At 42.2% G+C, this 19,724-nt stretch overlaps 1 protein-coding gene across 1 annotated transcript in view; it reads right to left on the reverse strand.

The window, feature by feature from the left end:
- The window catches only part of LOC121591403 (mediator of RNA polymerase II transcription subunit 15-like), a 56,639-nt gene extending 37,323 nt beyond the window's left edge, over positions 1 to 19,316 (reverse strand). Inside the window, exons 1-3 of the mRNA XM_041911865.1 lie at positions 19,138 to 19,316; positions 18,673 to 19,071; positions 17,065 to 18,611 (exon numbers count right to left, since the gene is read on the reverse strand). Coding sequence (XP_041767799.1) covers positions 17,065 to 18,611; positions 18,673 to 19,071; positions 19,138 to 19,316 — 2,125 coding nt within the window. The remainder of the gene's footprint in view (positions 1 to 17,064; positions 18,612 to 18,672; positions 19,072 to 19,137) is intronic.
- Positions 19,317 to 19,724: the final 408 nt, after the last annotated feature.

Below are 19,724 nucleotides of genomic sequence, written 5' to 3' on the forward strand. Positions count from 1 at the left end.
TTGTCATACGTGATATTCTACAATGGATGTCAATCAAGCAGAGGTTGGTTTACCAGACTATGATTTTCATTTATAAACTGCTCAACAGTTACTTGCCACAATACCTGGGAATGAGAGTGGTCAGAGGATCGGATATCCATCAACATTTACTCGAAAAGCTCATGATCGAAGACTCCCTAACTATAACTCGTCTGTGGCCAGAAATTTAATATTTTTGAAGGGATTTCAATTTTATAATAAAATACCAAGGTCAATTAGTTCTGTTGAGTCGCTGTTTAAGTTTAAAAAAAAACTATGCTAGTTATGTGAAAAGAGGTGCTGTTTAATTGTTGTTTAGTGCAGTTTTTCATGTATATTAGTAGATCAACTGACAGCTGTTTGATGATGAGCTGTTTGGGACACATCATCATCATCATTCATCACGACTCCAAAAACCTGCTCACAATCAACACGCATCGAGAATTGTTCCGGTTCAATCCCCTGGCTCCCGGAATGAAATCTGCACCGAGCGTATTCCAACTTGTGGTGGATGGAATGATAGCACATACCTGGTGTCCGCTTGTCGCTGACGAACATATAATATTTGTGCTAGCCCGGTAGTGGTTCGCCACCCCCTAATAGTTTGACTCCTCTGACCTAACGATGTGCCACTCTCAGGAGGCTAGGATGGGAGAGAGAGGCTAAACGTAGCAGAATGGCATGTTAGAAGGAGAGGGCAAGCTAGGAATGAGCGAAGGGCTAGGATCGGCTCAACGGCGCGCCGCTCTAGGATTGCTCTTCTCGGAAGAGCAATGCCCGAGATGCGTGCGTAAGCGTATCCTATCTTGCTTACGGAAGTAAGCGACAATAGAGAGCATAGGAAGTAAAATAAGGGATAAGCGTAGAAGCGTTAGGTTTAATTTGGATTAATTAATAGTAAGAAATAAGGCGAATTAAGTGAATTAACGAAAATTAAGGTTGGGTCATACGATTATTCAAGGATTAGTAAAATAGAATTTTAGGTATAATTAATTAATTAGGAAGCTAAGTTAGTTTAGGAAGTAAGGAAAAATGACAGGCCGGCCTTCTCAAGTAAGTGTAAATTACGCATCGCTACAATAGGCACGCGTTGCGAGAAGGGCTCGCGCATTAAAAATGAGCAAATAAATTGAACTTCTCACAACCAAAGAAATAAGCCTTATTTATTTGGTTGGCTTTGGGATCGAAAGGATTAGAGTTGCTTCCAATCGTCCTCGCTTCGACGAGAGCACCGTTACGGGTTAATTGCCCTGACGTTCTGGGAACACCGTTCTCTCATCGACGATGTCATCGTGTTTGGAAAGGACATTAACTCACACGCAACGTCACTAAACATACTCTTCCAGCGACACAAAGAGTATGGTTTCCACGTGAAGGCATTTGTCCAGATCCAGTTCGATAGGTTCGTGCGCAACGTTCACGAATAGCGGCATTCAATGGACCAGCTGTTGAAGAAAGACGTAAAATTTCATTGGACACCGGCATGCCAAAAAGCTTTCGTCCAGTTCAAAACGACGCTTCAATCAAACCTGCTGCAAATGCATTACGACGCTAATCTTCCAATCATCGTAACTGCGGATGCATCAAGCACAGGCATCGGGGCAGTCATGAAGGCAGTATAACACGCTTCGAGGACGCTCGCACCCGCGGAGCGTAATTATGGACAGTCAAAGAAGGAAGCGCTTGGGTTGGTCTATGCAGTAACTAAATTCCACAAATATTTGATGGGTCGCCATTTCACGCTGCTGACTGACCCCCAGCCACTACTTTCCATCTTCGGTGCTAAGAAGGGGATTCCCCTACACACTGCAAACCGACTTCAACGGTGGGCTCTCGCGATGCTGAACTACGACTTCGAGATTCAGCATGTGTCCACCAACAAGTTCGGATATGTATATCTGTTGTCCTGACTGATCGAACAGACCATCCAACCCGAACAAGAATACGTTATTGCTGCGCTGAGCCTTGAGGAAGATTTGGATTAGTGATGGGCGGGTCAACACGAACCGATCGGGTCGGAGCCATCCGTAAGCGACCCGGAGTCGTTCGGGTCGACCCGAAAGGTACAAGTTGGTTCAGTAGGTGCAACGACTCCGGTAGGTGCAAGAAAGCATAAGCGACTCCGACCCATTGGTGCAACGAGTTCGGGTCGGGTCGGGTTGGATTGAACCTATCTTCATTCTTGTCCTTATACTGTTAATACTTTTAAGGAAACATCCTGAGAAAAACCAATGAAAATTTACACTTATTTCACTAATTATCGCTTAATCACTAACACGCTGCGATTTCCCTTCACCACTTACCCATAGATTTTTTTCACCTTCACCACTATACCTGATTCTAATACACCAGACAGAATTAGCGTTGTTTGCGCTACTAAGTATGCGCTTTACCGCTGTCACCAGATGAAACAACTAATACTAAATGGCCGAGAAAAACAATTATTAACTACGAAATAAAACTAACTTATTGTTTTTTTGGACTACTAAGCAATGCTACGACATCTACTACAGCTGCCACGACCGCCATCGCGTGCTCGGAATGGGTTTTGCCGTAGGTCCGCGGTTGAAATCCACAATCATGGATTTCAAGACATAAACGATAGGCTATGCACCCTGCGCATGCGAGGCAAATTCTATAATATAAGCCTAATAAAAGTTCACGTCCCTACCGAAGAGAAAGAGGAAGAGGAGAAGGACCTTTTTTACGGCCGCCTCGCTAGAACCATAGATACGTGCCCCGGGCATGACCTCATAATCATTCTGAGGGACTTCAACGCTAAAGTCGGTAGGGAGCTAATGTACCGCCAATAAACTGGCTGTCACAGTCTGCATGAGCACAGTAACGATAATGGTAGTAGATTGGTCCAGGTCGTCACAGCGAACAATCTGGTTGTTCGAAGTACCAAATTTGCGCGCAAGAAAATCCACAACAATCCATTACGCGGGCGCACCCGGATGGAGAAACCCTCAACCAGATCGACCACGTCTTAGTAAGCCGCCGACGACAGTCGAGTCTGTTATATGTCAGAACATATCGAGGAGCCAATATCGAATCCGATCACTACTTGGTTGGCTTTGTGATACGTTGTAGAATCGCCTGCCCCCGCACCAATGGGGCGGAGAAAACATGCAACCTCGGCTCAACACGGACTCTCTAAGGGACATTACTGTCCAACAGGAATTCAAAGCCGCTTTAGAAGAGTCTCTACTACCGTCAAACAGATATGGAACTACGAGCGAGACGTGGAACGCTATAAAAACAAAATAATAAACTGTGCATGAATTATACTCCCATCACCTCGTGGCAACACCAAATCTGGCAGGTTCGACGATGAATGCAGACAAGTGACTGAATGTAAGAAAAATGCATACCGAGCAATGCAGCAACGGCATAGAACGCGGGCATGCGCAGAGGAATACTCACGGCTCAGATGCGAAGCGAAATGAGTTCACCGCTCCAACAAACATGCTTTGGAAAAGCAAAACATGCGAGAACTCGAGCAAACCAGAGGCGTACGGACCGACACGAAAGTTTTACCAAGCGATAGCAGGTCACCGAAAAAACGTTGTACTTAAGGTAACCTGATGTCGCAACAAGGATGGAGATCTGATTAGTAACCAGCCAGAGGTCCTCTCGCGATGGGCTCAGTACTTTGATGAATTACTCAACTATCAGTTTAACGAACAGCTCCAATAGTATCATGCTATTGCCACCTAGCATAGAAGAAACAAAAAAAGGCTATCCGTCGGCTGAAAAATAAAAAGGCACCTGGAACCGACAGAATCGCAGCTGAACTGGTCAAGAATGGAGGTGCAAAGCTTCATCAAATTTATCAAACGAGATTCATCAAATTGTTACTGAGTTGTTACTGAGCGGATAGCGAATGCCTTGTGAATGGAATCTCGGCATCATCTACCCCATATACAAGAAGGGAGACAGGTTGGACTGCAACAACTACGGGATATTACGGTGTTGAATACCGTCTACAAAATATTCTCCCTGATCCTTCAGGATCGTCTTGTCCCGCTCGTCGAAGAGATAAACTATCAAAGAAGATACCGAAACGGAAAATCAACCACTGATCAGATCTTCCCAAAGCAGCAGATCTGGGAGAAGATGGCTGAATACGTCACTTGCCAGGTGAAGGTGGGTGGAAAACTCTCAGGACCTTTTGCTACCACCAACGGTCTGCACCAAGGGGACGGACTTGCCTTCCTCCTATACAACCTGGCGCTAGAGAGGGTCATCCACGACTCGAGGGTGGAGACTACGGGAACCAACTTCTATAAGTCAACCCAGATCCTGGCATACGCTGATGATATAGACATCATTGGTCTGCGGCTCTCCTATGTAGCAGAAGCCTACCAAGGAATCGAGCACCTCGGATTGCAGATAAACGAGGCAAAGACCAAACTGATGGTGGCAACATCAGCGGCCCTACCAAAAAAATAATCAGAACCTACATAGGCGTGCCGTACAGATAGATGAACGCACTTTTAAAGTCGTCCCACAATTCACCTGTATTGGGTCAAAGGTCAGCAACGACATTAGCATGGAGTTGCGCGCAAGGATGCTGGCTGCCAACCGGTCATTCTTTTTTTTCAGTTCAGTTCATCTCAAAGAACCTGTCGCGATGGACGAAGCTGGGACTATATAGTACCTATATAGTACCAGTACTCACATACGCCTCTGAGACATGGAGACTATCCAAACCCTCTTAGCCGCGTTCGAGAGGTAGATGCTCAGAAGGATACTTGGCCTCGTATGTGTTGAAGAATAATGGAGGAGCCGCTATAATGACGAGCTATACGAAATGTACGGTGACCTCACTGTCGTACAGTGTATCAAGCTCGCTAGGCTTCGGTGGGCGGGCCATGTTGTACGCATGGATCGGACGACCCAGCCCATAAAGTCTTTTTAGGCCGTCCACAAGGACAGAGGAGGCGTGGTAGGCCCAAACTGAGGTGGCAAGATGGCGTGAAGGCGTCCATCATTAAGGCCGGGATAACGGACTGGCAGACGAAGGCGCGAGATCGTGAGCGGTTTCGGACACTCCTGAGGCAGGCCAAGACCGCAAAGCGGTTGTAGCGCCGGATAAGTAAGTAAAATATGTTATCAAAATTAAAACACTTTTAACACGTTTCAATTTACAATATCAAATCTTTTGAAACTGTGCCTGTTACCATTATTGTGGGGACAAATAAAACACCATAGCCTCACCAAGCGCCACATGTCAAAAGAATTTTGCCCCAAGCGAAACTACTTATTTTGCCCCACGAGAAACAATTTTGTATTTTTTATTATTAGTAAAAAATACACATTAGCCGCGTTCCGGCGCAGCATGTTCTGCTAGAAAATATCTGTAAAACACACTTTCCCACTGAAGTAGGGGAAGTCTAGCAGCTCGTGGCGAATCTTTTTCGAGCAATCCAAGCTATCCATCGCTGGATCGATAACAACAATATTTGCTTGCAATTTTTTGACAGGCCGAGAGCAATATCGTGTTTTTTCGCCTTTAAACATTAGTTTTGGATTGCTTCCAAGTCCTAAATGTTCTAACGGTTGTATATTGTGCATTTCTTACAACAAGAACAAGTGTTTTACGACTTATTTTGTCAAATTACGATAAATTTATCCTACTATGTGTAAACGCAAAAATATTGGCGAATATTTTTTGACACTTGTTTCTGGTGGAAGGGGAAAAATTCGCGAAGAAATATATGCCATGTCTGAGTGTACTTATTCAATTGCCTTGCTTTCCTCAGACAAATTGTATAGAAATGTCATATCTTTAAAAATAAACCATTTAAAACTTCCAAGCATCCCTGTGTGTGGTTTAAGCTTAATCTATTCTGCATTTTTTTTGGTAACAGTATACGCTCGATAATCCGAACTTGATTGAGTGCGGATTATCGAATGTATTGACGTGTTTTTTACAACGTGTTGCACAAAGAAAGCTTATAATTTAAAAAAATAGAAAGATATTTATCTTCTTAATCATAGTTCACTTCTTTTGACCGAACACTGTTCACCTCCTGATTTTGATTGTCAAAAGTACAAAAGTGTTATCGAAGAGTGGATTATCGAACGTTCGATTTAAAAACGTACGCATTACCGAACGTTTACTGTATTTATTATTAAAGGGTTATAAAACTTACATGGTGTTCATAGAACACTCCAATGAATACATTTTGAGCATTGGAATGTATCTTTGTAGTGAAGTAATGCTTAAATAGAAGGTGCCCATTTTGCCCAGCGTTCTCCTATGAGTTCCCATCGTCTCAGCTGCTCCCTCGGTGTATGTGAAAACGTTCTGAGAGAGATTTTACTGTAATCATAAACCATTTTCTTGGTTTACACGTGCAACAGGATTTTTGATGTCGAAGCCCACGTTTGAAGAATGAACTCCAATCTAATATGACGATATTAGCCAGCTGTTTTATATGAAGTTTGACAGTTGGCTGGTGAAAGCATGTTCATACAAAACTACACGCAAAACTACACACCAAATTTTCTCATCCTGTTTCAATAATGTTTTTTTACTGAAACGGTTCAATAATAGAATATTTTACTGATTTTCAGCATAAATGTCCTGTTTTCACTGATTTTCAGTGAAACAATTAACTGAATGCATTTTATAACACGCATTTTACTGAAAATCGGCTACATCAGCGTCAAAATAGTCGTTTTACTTAAGATCCTCCTACTCCTAACACTTTGACCGCCGGCCTGACGTCACAGTTTTTCGAGTGAGCACGTAGCGCATGGCAAGAGAGCGCGACAATGTCCCGTGCGATTGTTACAGTCGTTGCCACCTAATTTTGACTCTAAGGCATCGATTTTTGACAGTGCGCATTAATTTTTGCCTCTAAGCCATCAATTTTTGACTCTAACGCACCTATTTTTGTCTGCAAGTCATCATTTTTTGACTCCTGTAGGAATCATGACAATCTTACGAAGTATTAAAGAAGACTTTTAACAATTGTTATTGCACATCTGTGTAAATTGATTGTTTCTTGAGAAAAATTACAAAACTTTAGTAATTCTAAAGTCTTTTGCTTACAGTTGCAAATATCTGTCAATTTTTTCACTCCATTAGAACTTCCAAAATTGGCAAAACAATTGTTTTATTTTAAATTCTATTAAAAAAATATTCACTACTTAACTTAATTTCAATCATTTCAGAACACACAGTTTCAGAGATTACGTAAAATGTTGTAAATAAAGCGATTGACTCACACTCAAATATTGATGCCTTCAAGGCAAAAATTGATGCGCACAGTCAAATATTGATGCCTTCGAGGCAACAGTTCGATGCAAAGCCCGTTGCTAGGTTGCCATTTTCAGATCGCTTTTGACAGTTTCATGAAAAAGTGTTTACAAACAAACGGCTAATAGTTAGCGTGGAAAAGTGGACAAATTTACTATTAGGAAGATTTTATTGGTTAAATTTCTTGCAGTCAATCACTTATAGAGAATAAAGGAGAAGTAATTGCAGCCTACTCTGTATCCCGATAACCTCATTGTTTGCCATTCCATGACTACGAATCACTACCGTTTGCAACGGTCCTGTTGGAGGAACGAAAAGTTTAACAGGCATAAAACAGCACAGCACCAACTGGGTAAAAGAAATCCTATTTTCTTTGAATTAAACGCTGAGAGTAAAATGAAACATTCAATCGGCACACTGGTACAATATGCATACCGCCCTTTGCTTATAACCCGGCAACGAATGATAAAAGAGATCCTTGAATCAAATCAGCTATAGAAAAAAGAATGTTTGCAATCAGGAGCATAAAATGAGTCCAAAATAGTAGAAAAGCAGCTCCGTAGTAACGACCATAAACTATGTTTAATTTAACTGTCAAAATTTTCACATGGCAATTTGTTCTAAACGCATCGACCTTTGTTCTCTTTCATAGACCTTGTTTTTAGTGAATTTCAGTAAAACAAATTAGGGTAAATGTACCAGTATTGGGCAGGTTAGTGCAGCAGTTTCACAAAAACTGCTCGTACACTTACAATAGTTATTACTTTTTATCAAAGTGGCGTTATTTTGAACGATAAACTATCGCATTATGTTGTGCTATTTTTTATGTGCCGAATTAAATGTATTTTTTAGAGATATTCGTGAAAATTCAAACACTGTTTTTGTTCGTATTTTCGGCAGGCTGTGCTCCTATTTTCGACAACGTGAATACGGGTCGGTAAATGTTTTAATTAATGCCAATAGGTGGACAAAAATATTTTAAACAGTTTAACACACTCAATTTCTTAAGAATGGTGTTGAAAAGTACTTAAATTATTAATTTTATGTTGCCCATTTTGGTCATTTTGAGGGCAGTTTTTACAGTCGCTTTGATGTGAATTGCAAACTAAGTAGGCGTTAAAGAAAAGAGACAGTCTGGCGGCTGCAGAGTACGGCTCCGACTGGCTCACAAATTATTATTATTTGTCTGAAGTTGGGGCCCTTCACGATTCTAGTTAGTTTTTTGTATGGAGTTTGACAGTTGGAGGCTGAAATCATGTAAACACTCCATAAAAAACCACACAAAAAACTAGCCTGCAATTTTCAGTCTAGATCAAGGGCCGTAAAGATATCAGGTCAAGTTATAAGCCCGTTTTACTAGGGCTATAGGCCAGCTAGGTGGAAGAAGAATCGACGAAGAAAACTGACAGTTAGTTTTCCGCGTTTGGCGAACGCTTCTAGTTCTCGAAGGAAAATTTCCATTTTAAATCACGGGCTGTGTTCTAATAAACTAAAATATTCACCCAAATTGATCTCCACCAAATATTGACCATGCAAAATGTAAACAATCCATCAATACATATCCCGCTGCGCAAAGCAACGGAAGAAATCATGCCCCGCTGCGCAAAGCGACGGAAGAAATCATGCCGTTCGGAGAATTTTATAATGCCATCTTTGTCCCTCCAACGGCAAATTTGTCAAGCAGCTCGTCGAGCTACCCGTCCCTGGCTCCGCCTCGTACCCCTCGCCTGAACGCGCTGCCGTAGGTTTGGATGTGTTGGTGCATCAGACGGCCAATCGCTGTCAGCCGTCGTCCGTGCTTTTCTCTCCATAGCGCCATCTCTTTCTCGCGTGTGGTCAATGCTCGCGAGCTGTTGTGGCGCCTAAAAATGCCGTTAACAAACATTGCGGCGATGAAGTTGCATTTTCACAAATCAAACCAAAAAATCGCAATGAGTTCAAACACTGAAATATAAAAATGACTAAGGAATCGCTAGTTTACGCAGGAGGGTTTGCTGTGCAACGCGCAGAATCCTAATCCGCATTAACACGTTCAGTCCGGCGCTGATTTTAATGAGCTTACCGTTCCGCCGGCATCTAGAACGCAAGCTGATTGTGAAATCGGCATACTGGAAAGTTCACTGGCAGTCCCTGGGGCCTGCCATCGAACTGAACGTGCTAAGCATTAAGCATAACACTAAGATTTTGCTTTCGCCTGTTGCAAAAACTGTTACCCGATTACATAGATATGCTAAGCATCCTGCGCATGGTTGTGAGTGTGCGTGTGTATGCAAAACTGTCGCCGAATGTATGCTCTTCCGGAATGTTATGATCCATAGGTCAAAGAAAGAAAGGTGTTCATGAAAGGCGGAAAGACGAATTGAGGCCCCTGTAAATGGTAACTGATGACCGGGAGGAGGGGGTACTGGCACACAGCTGTTGGGAGATAAATTGAACATTATACTTAAATTGCCAGCGGATGGATGGATTGAACATTATACTTCTCTAGCCACGGGGAACCAACGACCATCTTTCCGGGGGCCCTTGTCGCTAATACTCTGTCCACTTGTAGACATACGACATACTACAGACTAGAAATCTTCGGCGACCGCCTAGTCCGCCTACCGTTAGATCCACCGCTGGTTCATGACGGTGTTTTTTTCTATCGTGGAGGTGCATCCTTCCCCCTGCCTGCAGCGCATGCATCGAGCAGGAGACAGTGTGGCAGTATGCAAGTTGCCCGCTGGATAGGAGCGGTCCCGCGGCAACGCCATCATTCCGCACATTTTAACAGCATGCCCGTCATGGGTTCTAACCGCGTATGAACCGTCCGCCGTAGCAAAGGCTTACTATCCGGCTACGTGGTATTCAAGTCCTGAAATGGCCGGCATGATCGCATAGGCTATTACCCCAACAATAATAATAATAATAAGAAGAAGAACTTAGCATAGCAGTCCACTCTCGGGGAAGGTTTTTGTTTTGACTTTGGTGCTGCCGGGCTACCGCTGTGACGCGACAAATGCACGGAATGCACTCGATCAAAACATGAACCTACCGAGCCTTACCCATTCCAAGGCAGTGCCGGTCGCACGGCGTCATGATACCGACTCTAAGCCAACAAGCCACCAGATTCTGGACGGACATGTGCAGCACCATACGCGCACCATAATAAACAAATCCAGAATCCTCTTTTGTATGAATTCAATTCAAGTTTTGTTTCCACTTGCGTCCGCTAGCTGAATTAGAAATAAATGTGCAATATATCACACGCACGTTTGCTTAGATCGTGTGTCTTTTTAATACCCCCAACAACAGAGCCGATCGCAAAGATGCCAATGCCAATGGTTGTGTTGTCTCTCAGGTAGCGAGATCGAAAATGCATGGACTTTGTAGCCGCAGCGGATGAAAATGTACGCATCAGAATCAAATAGTTTTGAGGTTTCCAAACGCACGCACTCACACAAACACACAAACACGCGCGCGCAAACTCACACACAAACACGCGCGCGCAAACTCACACACAAATACGCGCGCGCAAACTCGCACACACATAACACACACACACACATACGTGCGCGCGCACATGCATGAACGCGCGTACGCCAGCACGCACGCACACACACACGCACGTACGCGCGCCCGCGAGCATGAAAGCGCGCACGCCAGCACGCACCCACGAAAGCGCGCTCGCGAGCACGCACCCCCGAAGTCGCGCAAGCACGCACTCCCCCCCCCCCACTAGACCACCCCCCCCCCGTCCACGCATGATCGATTACGGCTACCTTCTCGGTAGAACGGCTGGTTCAGGTTTCTTGTAGCGCATCCTCATCCCTAGCGCCGGGCGGGGTGGGGGATCGCGACATGATAGAGTGAAAGGTCACTTTCCCCGCGCTGTGTGTGTGTGTGTGTGTGTCGAGACCCAAAAACTCGAGACAGATTTCGGCAAATTAAAAAAAAAATTATAACCACTATACACTGTGCTACATGATGCTTAGAAGGTCATTGAAACATCAAACATGTTCAAATAAAAAAATATTAGTTTAGTGTTAGACGTTCTCCTACGCTTGTTTTAAATAGGCTTCTTCACCCTCTATTGGCAGGGGCATCGAATGGTCTCATCAGCAGCGGCACGAAATAAAATAAACCATCAATACACCGATAACACTTTGAATCCCAATCCAGCTTCTCCCACAGCGTCCCAAGGTCACACACTAATTAATAAATGCTAACACCCACCAATAACAATACATAACCGCAATGCACATATAAGTATCAACGCATACACCACAACACCCAATCAGCTGGCGGCGGAAGGCACGGGCTGAAGCTCAAGTAAGGCAAGCCAGGGTGAAGGAGGGAGGGGAGAGGAAGAAGCGGACGAAAAAATGGGCGCCATTTTTTTTTTAATTTTTTGACCATTTTTTTTTGCTCCGCCGCCGCCCGAACTTGGCCCGAACTGCCCGAACTGCGCGACCCAGCGCAGGAATCGCTGAAGTCCAGCGCGTGAGACCAGCCAAAATCTGCGCTGGCCAGCGCAGATTTTGGTACATTTTCTGCGCTAGAAACTGCTCGAATTTGCGCAGCGGGATACAAGCGGAAAACCATCTGTCAAAATCTGAGCCCAGGGGGGGGATCGCCAAAAGCGCTATAACTACACCTCATTATACATTCCACCTTGGTCTAGATTATTCTAGCCTCAAAGCTAGAATTAGATTCGAGTACCTGCTCGAAAACACGATGTGGTTTACATTAACCCCCCCCCCCCCGCTGCGCAAATTCGAGCAGTTTCATGCGCAGGAAATGTACCAAAGCCTGCGCTGGCCAGCGTCGCCTGGGGCCCCGAAAATCTCTTGTTTGTAGTATGCCGTATGTCTACAAGTGGACAGAGTATTAGCGACAAGGGCCCCCGGAAAGATGGTTGTTGGGGCCCCGTGGCTAGATAACCATTTGCCCCTCCCCCCCCCCCTTTCCACCCTCCCACCCGCCGGCAATTTAAGTATACTGTTCAATCTTCCAACAGCTGTGTGCCAGTACCCTCTCCTGCCGGTCAGCAGCTTCCATTTACAGGGGCCTCAACTTGTCTTTCTGCCTAGGACCCCCGATTCCCCTAATCCGCCAGTGTCATCAACACCATCCTTTCTTTGACCGATGGATCATAACATTCCGGAAGAAAACACATTTGGCGAAGTTTGTTGCTCACACACGCACACTCACACCCATGCGCAGATGGCTCAGCATATCTGTGTAATCTACACCATACGAAAGCAAAAGCTTAGGGTAACAAAGTTTTGCTTAATGCTTAACACGTTCAGTTCGATGGCAGGCCCCAGGGACTACCAGTGAACTTTCCAGGATGCCGGTTTCACAATAAGCTTGCGTTCTAGATGCTGGCGGAAAGGAAAGTTGATGAAAATCAGCGCCGGAATGAACGTGTTAATGCGAATTAGGGTTCTGCGCGTTGCACAGCAAACCCTTCAGCGTAAGCTAGCGATTTCGTAGTCATTTTTACATTGCAGCGTTGAACTTATTGCGCTTTTTTGATTTGTGAAAATGCAACTTCATCGCCGCAATGTTTGTTAACGGTTTTTTAAACGCCACAGCAGCTCATGAGCATTGACCATAAGCGAGAAAGAGATAGCGCTATGGAGGGGATGCCCAAGCGAAATTTTTCGGGGATAATGAACACAAACTCATGCCATCTCTTTCTATTCATCAGCCCTACTCTCTCACACGCATCGATGAACTTTTACACATCTCTTTGTTCATTGTACTATATTTGAAGGGTTTAAAAGTGATAGATAACAATTCATGTTCATGAACTAGTTATGGTCAAATGTTAATGGTGTAATGTTTGTACCATGGTCGACCTGAGTTCAATTCCATTTTTTTTGTTTTTTTTATGATTTAAAGTTTTATTTAATTTTTAAAACATCCAGCTCCAATAACTTCAAACCCATTTACTCATTGTTAGAAATGCGTGTTTAATAGTTAATCAGTTATTTTTATTGTTTTATTTATTTCTTTTAATTCTTTTAGTATCAGTACCCCTTCATACAAACAAACCAGTAAATAGCACGATAATGAATAATAATATGGTGGCGCAACTGGCAAAGTGATTCGAAGTAGAACTAGCGATGTGGTTGGTAGCATCAAGGATGAAGCATGATCATGAGTGGAGGGAGTGAATCCGAATGTTCATTTCTATTTTTAGCTCTTTTTTGCATGGGTTCATCTTTCACGTGTGTTCACTATCCCCGAAAATGATCTGTATTTCGTTGGTCTTTTCGGGGATAATTCGTTAACGAATTATCCCCGAAAAGACCAGCGAAAACCAGCGTGGTCGGGAGCTTGGGTGAGCACGGACGACGGCTGACAGCGGTTGGCCGTCTGACGCACCAACACATCCAAACCGTCGACAGCGCGCATAGGCGAGGGGTATGAGGCGGAGCCAGGGACGGGCAGCTCGACGAGCTGCTTGACAAATTTGCCGTTGGAGAGAAAAGGAAGGCATGATAAAATTCTCAGAACTCAATGATTTCGCTTTGCACAGCGGGCCAAGGTGCATTAAAGAGATCACGTGGTGGAATCTAGAATCAAACTGTATGTAGTCCAGGTGGTCTAATAGCATGTTTTCAAACCAAATTTGAATACAAATTTGATACAAAAAATATTGTTTTATGTTTCGACATACGCATTCTAGAGTTTTGGTCAAGTTTTAAATGATTATTCAGCAAAATTAAAAGTGTGTTTTTGTTTCATGTTTAGGCAGGCGCCAACAGCAGTTATCCGTCAAAAATCAACATTTACCGTGTACCAATTTTCGGCAGCACTTCAAATTAATTATTACTAGTTTTTCGTGATTTTAAAATTCCAAGCGGGCTAGAATGAATTCTGCAACCAAAGAATCTTTCATAAAAACCACACTTTCATTGTTTTACTGCTCTGGTTCTCTTAATAATGAAACCTGCCGAACTATTGGCTGACAGCAAATCTGGCGAAAAACTGTGAACTCTGCACATTTTGTTTGATAAATTGATAAATATGCAAGGAAATGATGTGATACTTTGTATATAAATAACAAATGAGCATATTTATATTTGAAAAAAATATATGTTGAGACCAATTACAACGCGTTTTTGCGTAATTACACGTTTTTAGTTACCCTGCCGAAAACAGGTACACTGCCGAATACTGGTACAGTTACCCTACTGAAAAAAAATAATTCTGTCAAATTGACCTGTCAGTCAGTACATCAAAACCAAAGTGAGTGTATATATCAGGTGGGCTTATGGTGATCTTCAAGGTCCTTGAAAGAAAACAGGTCGAAGCGCTTAGAGTAAATTGACAGAAAGCCATGGGAAAATTTTGACAGTTAAAGTGAACATTGTTTATGTTTAGCGATGGACGTTGCTATGGAGTGAATGAGAGTTTTGTTCAGCATTTCACATTCAATTCCTGTTAGAATATTTGAATAATTAGAATCCAATTAGAATATTACATGACTGATACAATCCAAGGATCTCATTTATCATTCGTAGTCAGGTTATAAGTAAATGACGGTATGCATATTGTACCAGTGTGTATCGATTGGATGTTTCATTTTACTCTCAGTGTTCAATTGAAATTAAAAAGGACTTCTTTAACCCAGTTGAACATGTTAAAAATTTCGTTTTTCCAGCAGGACCGTTGCAAACGGTAGTGGTTTGTGGTCACGGAATGGCAAACAATGAAAAAGGTTATCAATGTTTCTGAATACAGAGTAGACTGCAATTACTTCTCCTTTATTGTCCAGAAGTGATTGACCGCAAGAAATTTAACCAATATAACCTTCCTAATAATAAATTCGTCCACTTTTGCGCGTTAACTATTAGCCGTTTGTTTGTAAACACTTTTTCATGAAACTGTCAAAAGCGAGCTGAAAATGGCAACCTAGCAACGGGCTTTGCATCGACCTGTTCTCCTTAATAGATCTTGGTGTTCTTTCTCACCAATACATCGACACACAATTTGACGGTTTGTTCCATAACAAAATCTAGTATGCCTTGAAGTTTAAACGAAATCTCGTAGAAATTGTATATGGTTTTATTCAGGCGTAGCACGAAGCAAGAAGCAAAAAAACTTAAGTGGCAGCCAGTTCTTGGATTAAAACGTAGATTTGAAGACTATAGATTCAAAAAAAAATCCTTCACCAAATCTGATACATAGGCAACAATTATTGAATCCTTTCTACTAGCAAGCAATGAGCAGTGTACCAACCGAACCAAATATGATTTTATACTGAAAGAGAGGAATTTATCAGAGTGCTTGCGCATATATCCTTTGGTCCTGTTCAACAGACCACCGATTTATCTCAAATATAGTGTAAAATTGTGAAAATTTTGGATAGAGTTAGGAGTGAGTCAATAGAAAAATCATCAAAGCATCCAGTTTGTTATGGATCTAACTGTCAAACCAGGTTTTCTTCCTATTTTCGTTTTTAGTCGTCAAAATGCACGGATAAGCCCATATCAACTCACTTTGAGTAGAACGGTGGAAGCAACTGTCATGGCTGCCATAGCAATAGTGGGTAAAGAGTCGAGTAGTCGTTAAAAAATCGGTAATTTGTATCGCGAACGACAAAAATTGACTATATCGATAGATATAATTACCAATTGCTTCGAAGCAATTGATAAACAGAGCAGAGCGCACATTCTACGCGAATGAGACTCTGATATGGAGCAACAATCATGTATTGCAATATTTAAATAGAAATAGAATAGAAAACAAAGCATTAATAATTCACAGGGTTTTCCAAGTTACAATCGTTGCCACCTAATTTTGGCTTTTGACATTGTGCATCAGTTTTTGAATCTAACGCACCTACTTTTGTCTGTAAGTCATCAATTTTTGACTCTTGTAGGAATTATGACAATTTTACAAAGTATTTAAGCAGATTTATTTTTAGTATTTAAACAGATTTTTTTTAAACATAATCAAACATAAACATAAACAATTGTTATTCCACATCTCATAAAAAATACAAAAACTGTGTAAATTGATTGATTCTTGAGAAAACATGATCTAATTTTAGATTATTAGAGACTCCATTAGAACTTCCAAAATTGGCAAAACAATTGTTTTATTTTAAATTCTATCAAAAAAATATTCACTACTTAACTTCATTTCAATCATTTCAGAACACACAGTTTCAGATGTTACGTAAAATGTTGTAAATAAAGCGAATGACTCACAGTCAAATATTGATGCCTTCGAGGCAAAAATTGATGCGCACTGTCAAATATTGATGCCTTCGAGGCAAATATCGTGACACGCTGTCAAAAATTGGTGCCTTCGAGACAAAAATAGGTGAGTTAAAGTCAAAATTTAGCGACAACGACTGTACTTTCGTACGTAAAAATTGTTATTCACCGTGTGCAAATTGTTATTCCACATCGATCTGACATTTCTTTGCATCATAATGAGTTTTCATTTCTTCAGCATGATTTTCAACAAAGCTCATGCTGGATTGAGTTTGATAGTTCTTTGTTGTGTGTTGAAAATCATGTGTTGAAATAAATTAATCGTTCATCAGATCATATTATATCATATAATCATATTGACGAAATTAAAAATTATGATGAAAATGAAATCTCAGATTGATGTGGACTAACAACATACACGCGGTGAATAGCAACGTTTACATTCGAAATTGACTTGGGAACCCTGTAAGCCTATATCTGATTGAAAATGTCCATTATGTGATTAAAACCTTGTAATGGCTTTTATACAATTTATTCTTCAAAAGTTATACTCACCCTGAGGTGGCTGTATTTGAGGGTTAAATGAACTGTTAGCTATTATTTGCTGTTGTTGAGATGCAGGCGGGCGATATTCTGCTGCACTTAGAATCGTAGGTTGACTTATGATATGAATTTCATTAGGATTTCGCATGGGTTGTGTAGTAATTTGAATACTAGGCACCGTACTGACTGGTAATTGCTGTATTTGTTGTCCTGCTGCCGAAGCAGTTACCACGGGCCATGCTTGTGGAGCACTTACAACAAAATGGGATCCGCTAACTTGCAATTGTTGTGGGGGTGCTGCGGGAGTAAAAGATTGAATCGATACCGGAATTTGACTAAATATTTGTTGCGATATCCCGCCATGACTAATTGGTGGATTCGGCTGCGAAGTGATGATTGTATTGCCAACTATATGTTGCACTGTAGGAGGAGGCACAGACATGATTGGTGGCGGCGGCTGGCTAATTGGTATACCCGCTATTGAAGATACGGGAATCACTGTTGTTTTTGGTAGTTGGCTATTGGTAGGAATTTGCTGAAGGATGGCTCCAGATGAAGGACCGTCATCGAGCTTCATCGGTTCTGGCTTGATTTTTATCTCAGTAGAGCCAACAACTTTTTTAGCTTCAGTCCCATTTAAAATTATGCCTGCTTGTGGTCCCAGTGGGGTCAACTCCGGTGGAGGATGCGTTAGAATTGGTTGCTGTGTTTGAAAAATTATTTGGTTTGGTGTTTGTGGTGCTGTCTGATGAATAATATTTGGCGGCGGAACCATGAACGCTGTACTTCCTTGGACAGTGATTATCTGTTGGGTTTGTGGTTGTCTTTGAAAGTGATCAAATTGAGGCGGTGGTATTGTTGTCTGTACAATGCCTTGGACAGGCTGTGACTGGGGCTGAATTAGATGCTGAATCGTGACCTGTCCACTCGAATGAGCACCACTGGCAGTTTGAAGGGATGGATTCTGCTGTATGTATTGTACTTGGTATGGTGGGGCAGGGTTTACTATTATTTGCTGCGCAGCCTCAGGAGGTGCCTGTTGAATTTGTATGCTTGGAGGAGGTTGGGTCAAATGAGCGCCAGGGGTGTTTTTTATCTGCACAATAGGTCGTATTTGCGTCCCCGGAGGAGGATTGCTTACATTTGGAATTTGTGACTGAGGCGCTGTGGTCTGGATTTGTGAGATTACTACATTATTCGGCTGCTGATGAATTTGTAATGGCACATGTGATTGTATAATTGTTGGAGGCTGCTGAATTATTTGCGGTGGAGGGGGTTGACTTTGTTGCAAAGCAGGAGGATGCTGCACAAAGCTTGGTAGTGGCGGTCCAAGAACTGCTGGTGGTGGTTGATGAATTATACCATTGGGTTGTGTAACATGTTGCGTTCTTATAATGGGAGGCATTTGTGCAACTTGGTTTGTTTGAATTAGGCTTGGCTCTGGTATTAACCGAAAATTAGCTTTAGGTATAGTGTTCTCTTGAAAAAAGCTGAGCTCTTCTTGCAAAGTTTCTATCAAATTTTTTGCCAACTGCTTAGCATTCTGCAAACCATCCAACCTAAAAATAAAAAAAGGTAATTTAGCATCATACAACACACAGCTTGTGAAGATAAACTCACAACGGATGTTCAATGAACAAATGCAGTGGTTCTGGAGCTTCCTGCATAGTTTGTGGTTCAAGATTCAATGATCCCCGACCTCTTAGTGTTACTATAGCACCAGTTTCAGTACGTATGTAGTTTAAATTTGTGCCTCCTTCACCCAGGACGCGCGATCGTACATTAAATGCTGATGGCGCATGATCCAGCCCAATCATAAGTTTGGCAACGCACATTGTTGTTCCATTTGAAGTACTAATTATTGATGGTGGGGGGTTGCAAATAATTGTAGAAATGTGTTGTTGTTGCTGTTGTTGTTGTTGATTTTGTTGTTGTTCTTCTTGTTGTTGTTTTTGTAGCTGCTGCTGCTGCTGCTGCTGCTGATGGTGTTCTTCCTCCTGTTGTTGCTGCTTCTGTTGTTGCTGCTGCTGTGACTGCAGCAGCTGCTTCTGCTGCTCATGCTGTTGCTGCTGCTCCTGTTGTTGCTGCTGCTCCTGTTGTGGCTGCTCCTCCTGCTGCGGATGCAGCTGATCTTGTTGTTTCTGCTGCTGTTGTTGTGAGGGTTGATGTTGTTGCTCCTGTTGCTTTCGCTTTTGTTGCTGCTGATAGAGCGTTTGTGGCTGGTAATTGTCGACGGAAGCCGGTCCAAAATGGGTGTGAATCATTTCAAGACCTGATAAAAATAGCTTTATGTAATGGATTTTGTTTCACCACAAACTGTCAAGTTTTTGTAATGCATAAAAATTTTGTGTCAGAAGTAGTTTCATGCATTTTGAAACGAATAGAACATTACTTACTTGCGACCTGCATTTTATTATAATTGTTGCTCCAATTACATACACTCGATATTCGAAAATGACGACGTTATATCTTTTAACACTTAACACGCATTTACGATAGAGTGCACAACAATATGCACTAGTTAAATAGACCGTTGTACAGGATCGCTGCAATCTGTCTCTGTAGGATTGGTTTGAATATGTTACACCAGCATTTACACCATTCCATATTTTAGGAAGCTAAATATTTTATCAGGACTCTCATGCTATCTAGCATGTTAACACAAGCAAACA

The sequence above is a fragment of the Anopheles merus genome, chromosome 2L (genome assembly GCF_017562075.2).
Source record: "Anopheles merus strain MAF chromosome 2L, AmerM5.1, whole genome shotgun sequence".
Classification (NCBI taxonomy): domain Eukaryota; kingdom Metazoa; phylum Arthropoda; class Insecta; order Diptera; family Culicidae; genus Anopheles; species Anopheles merus.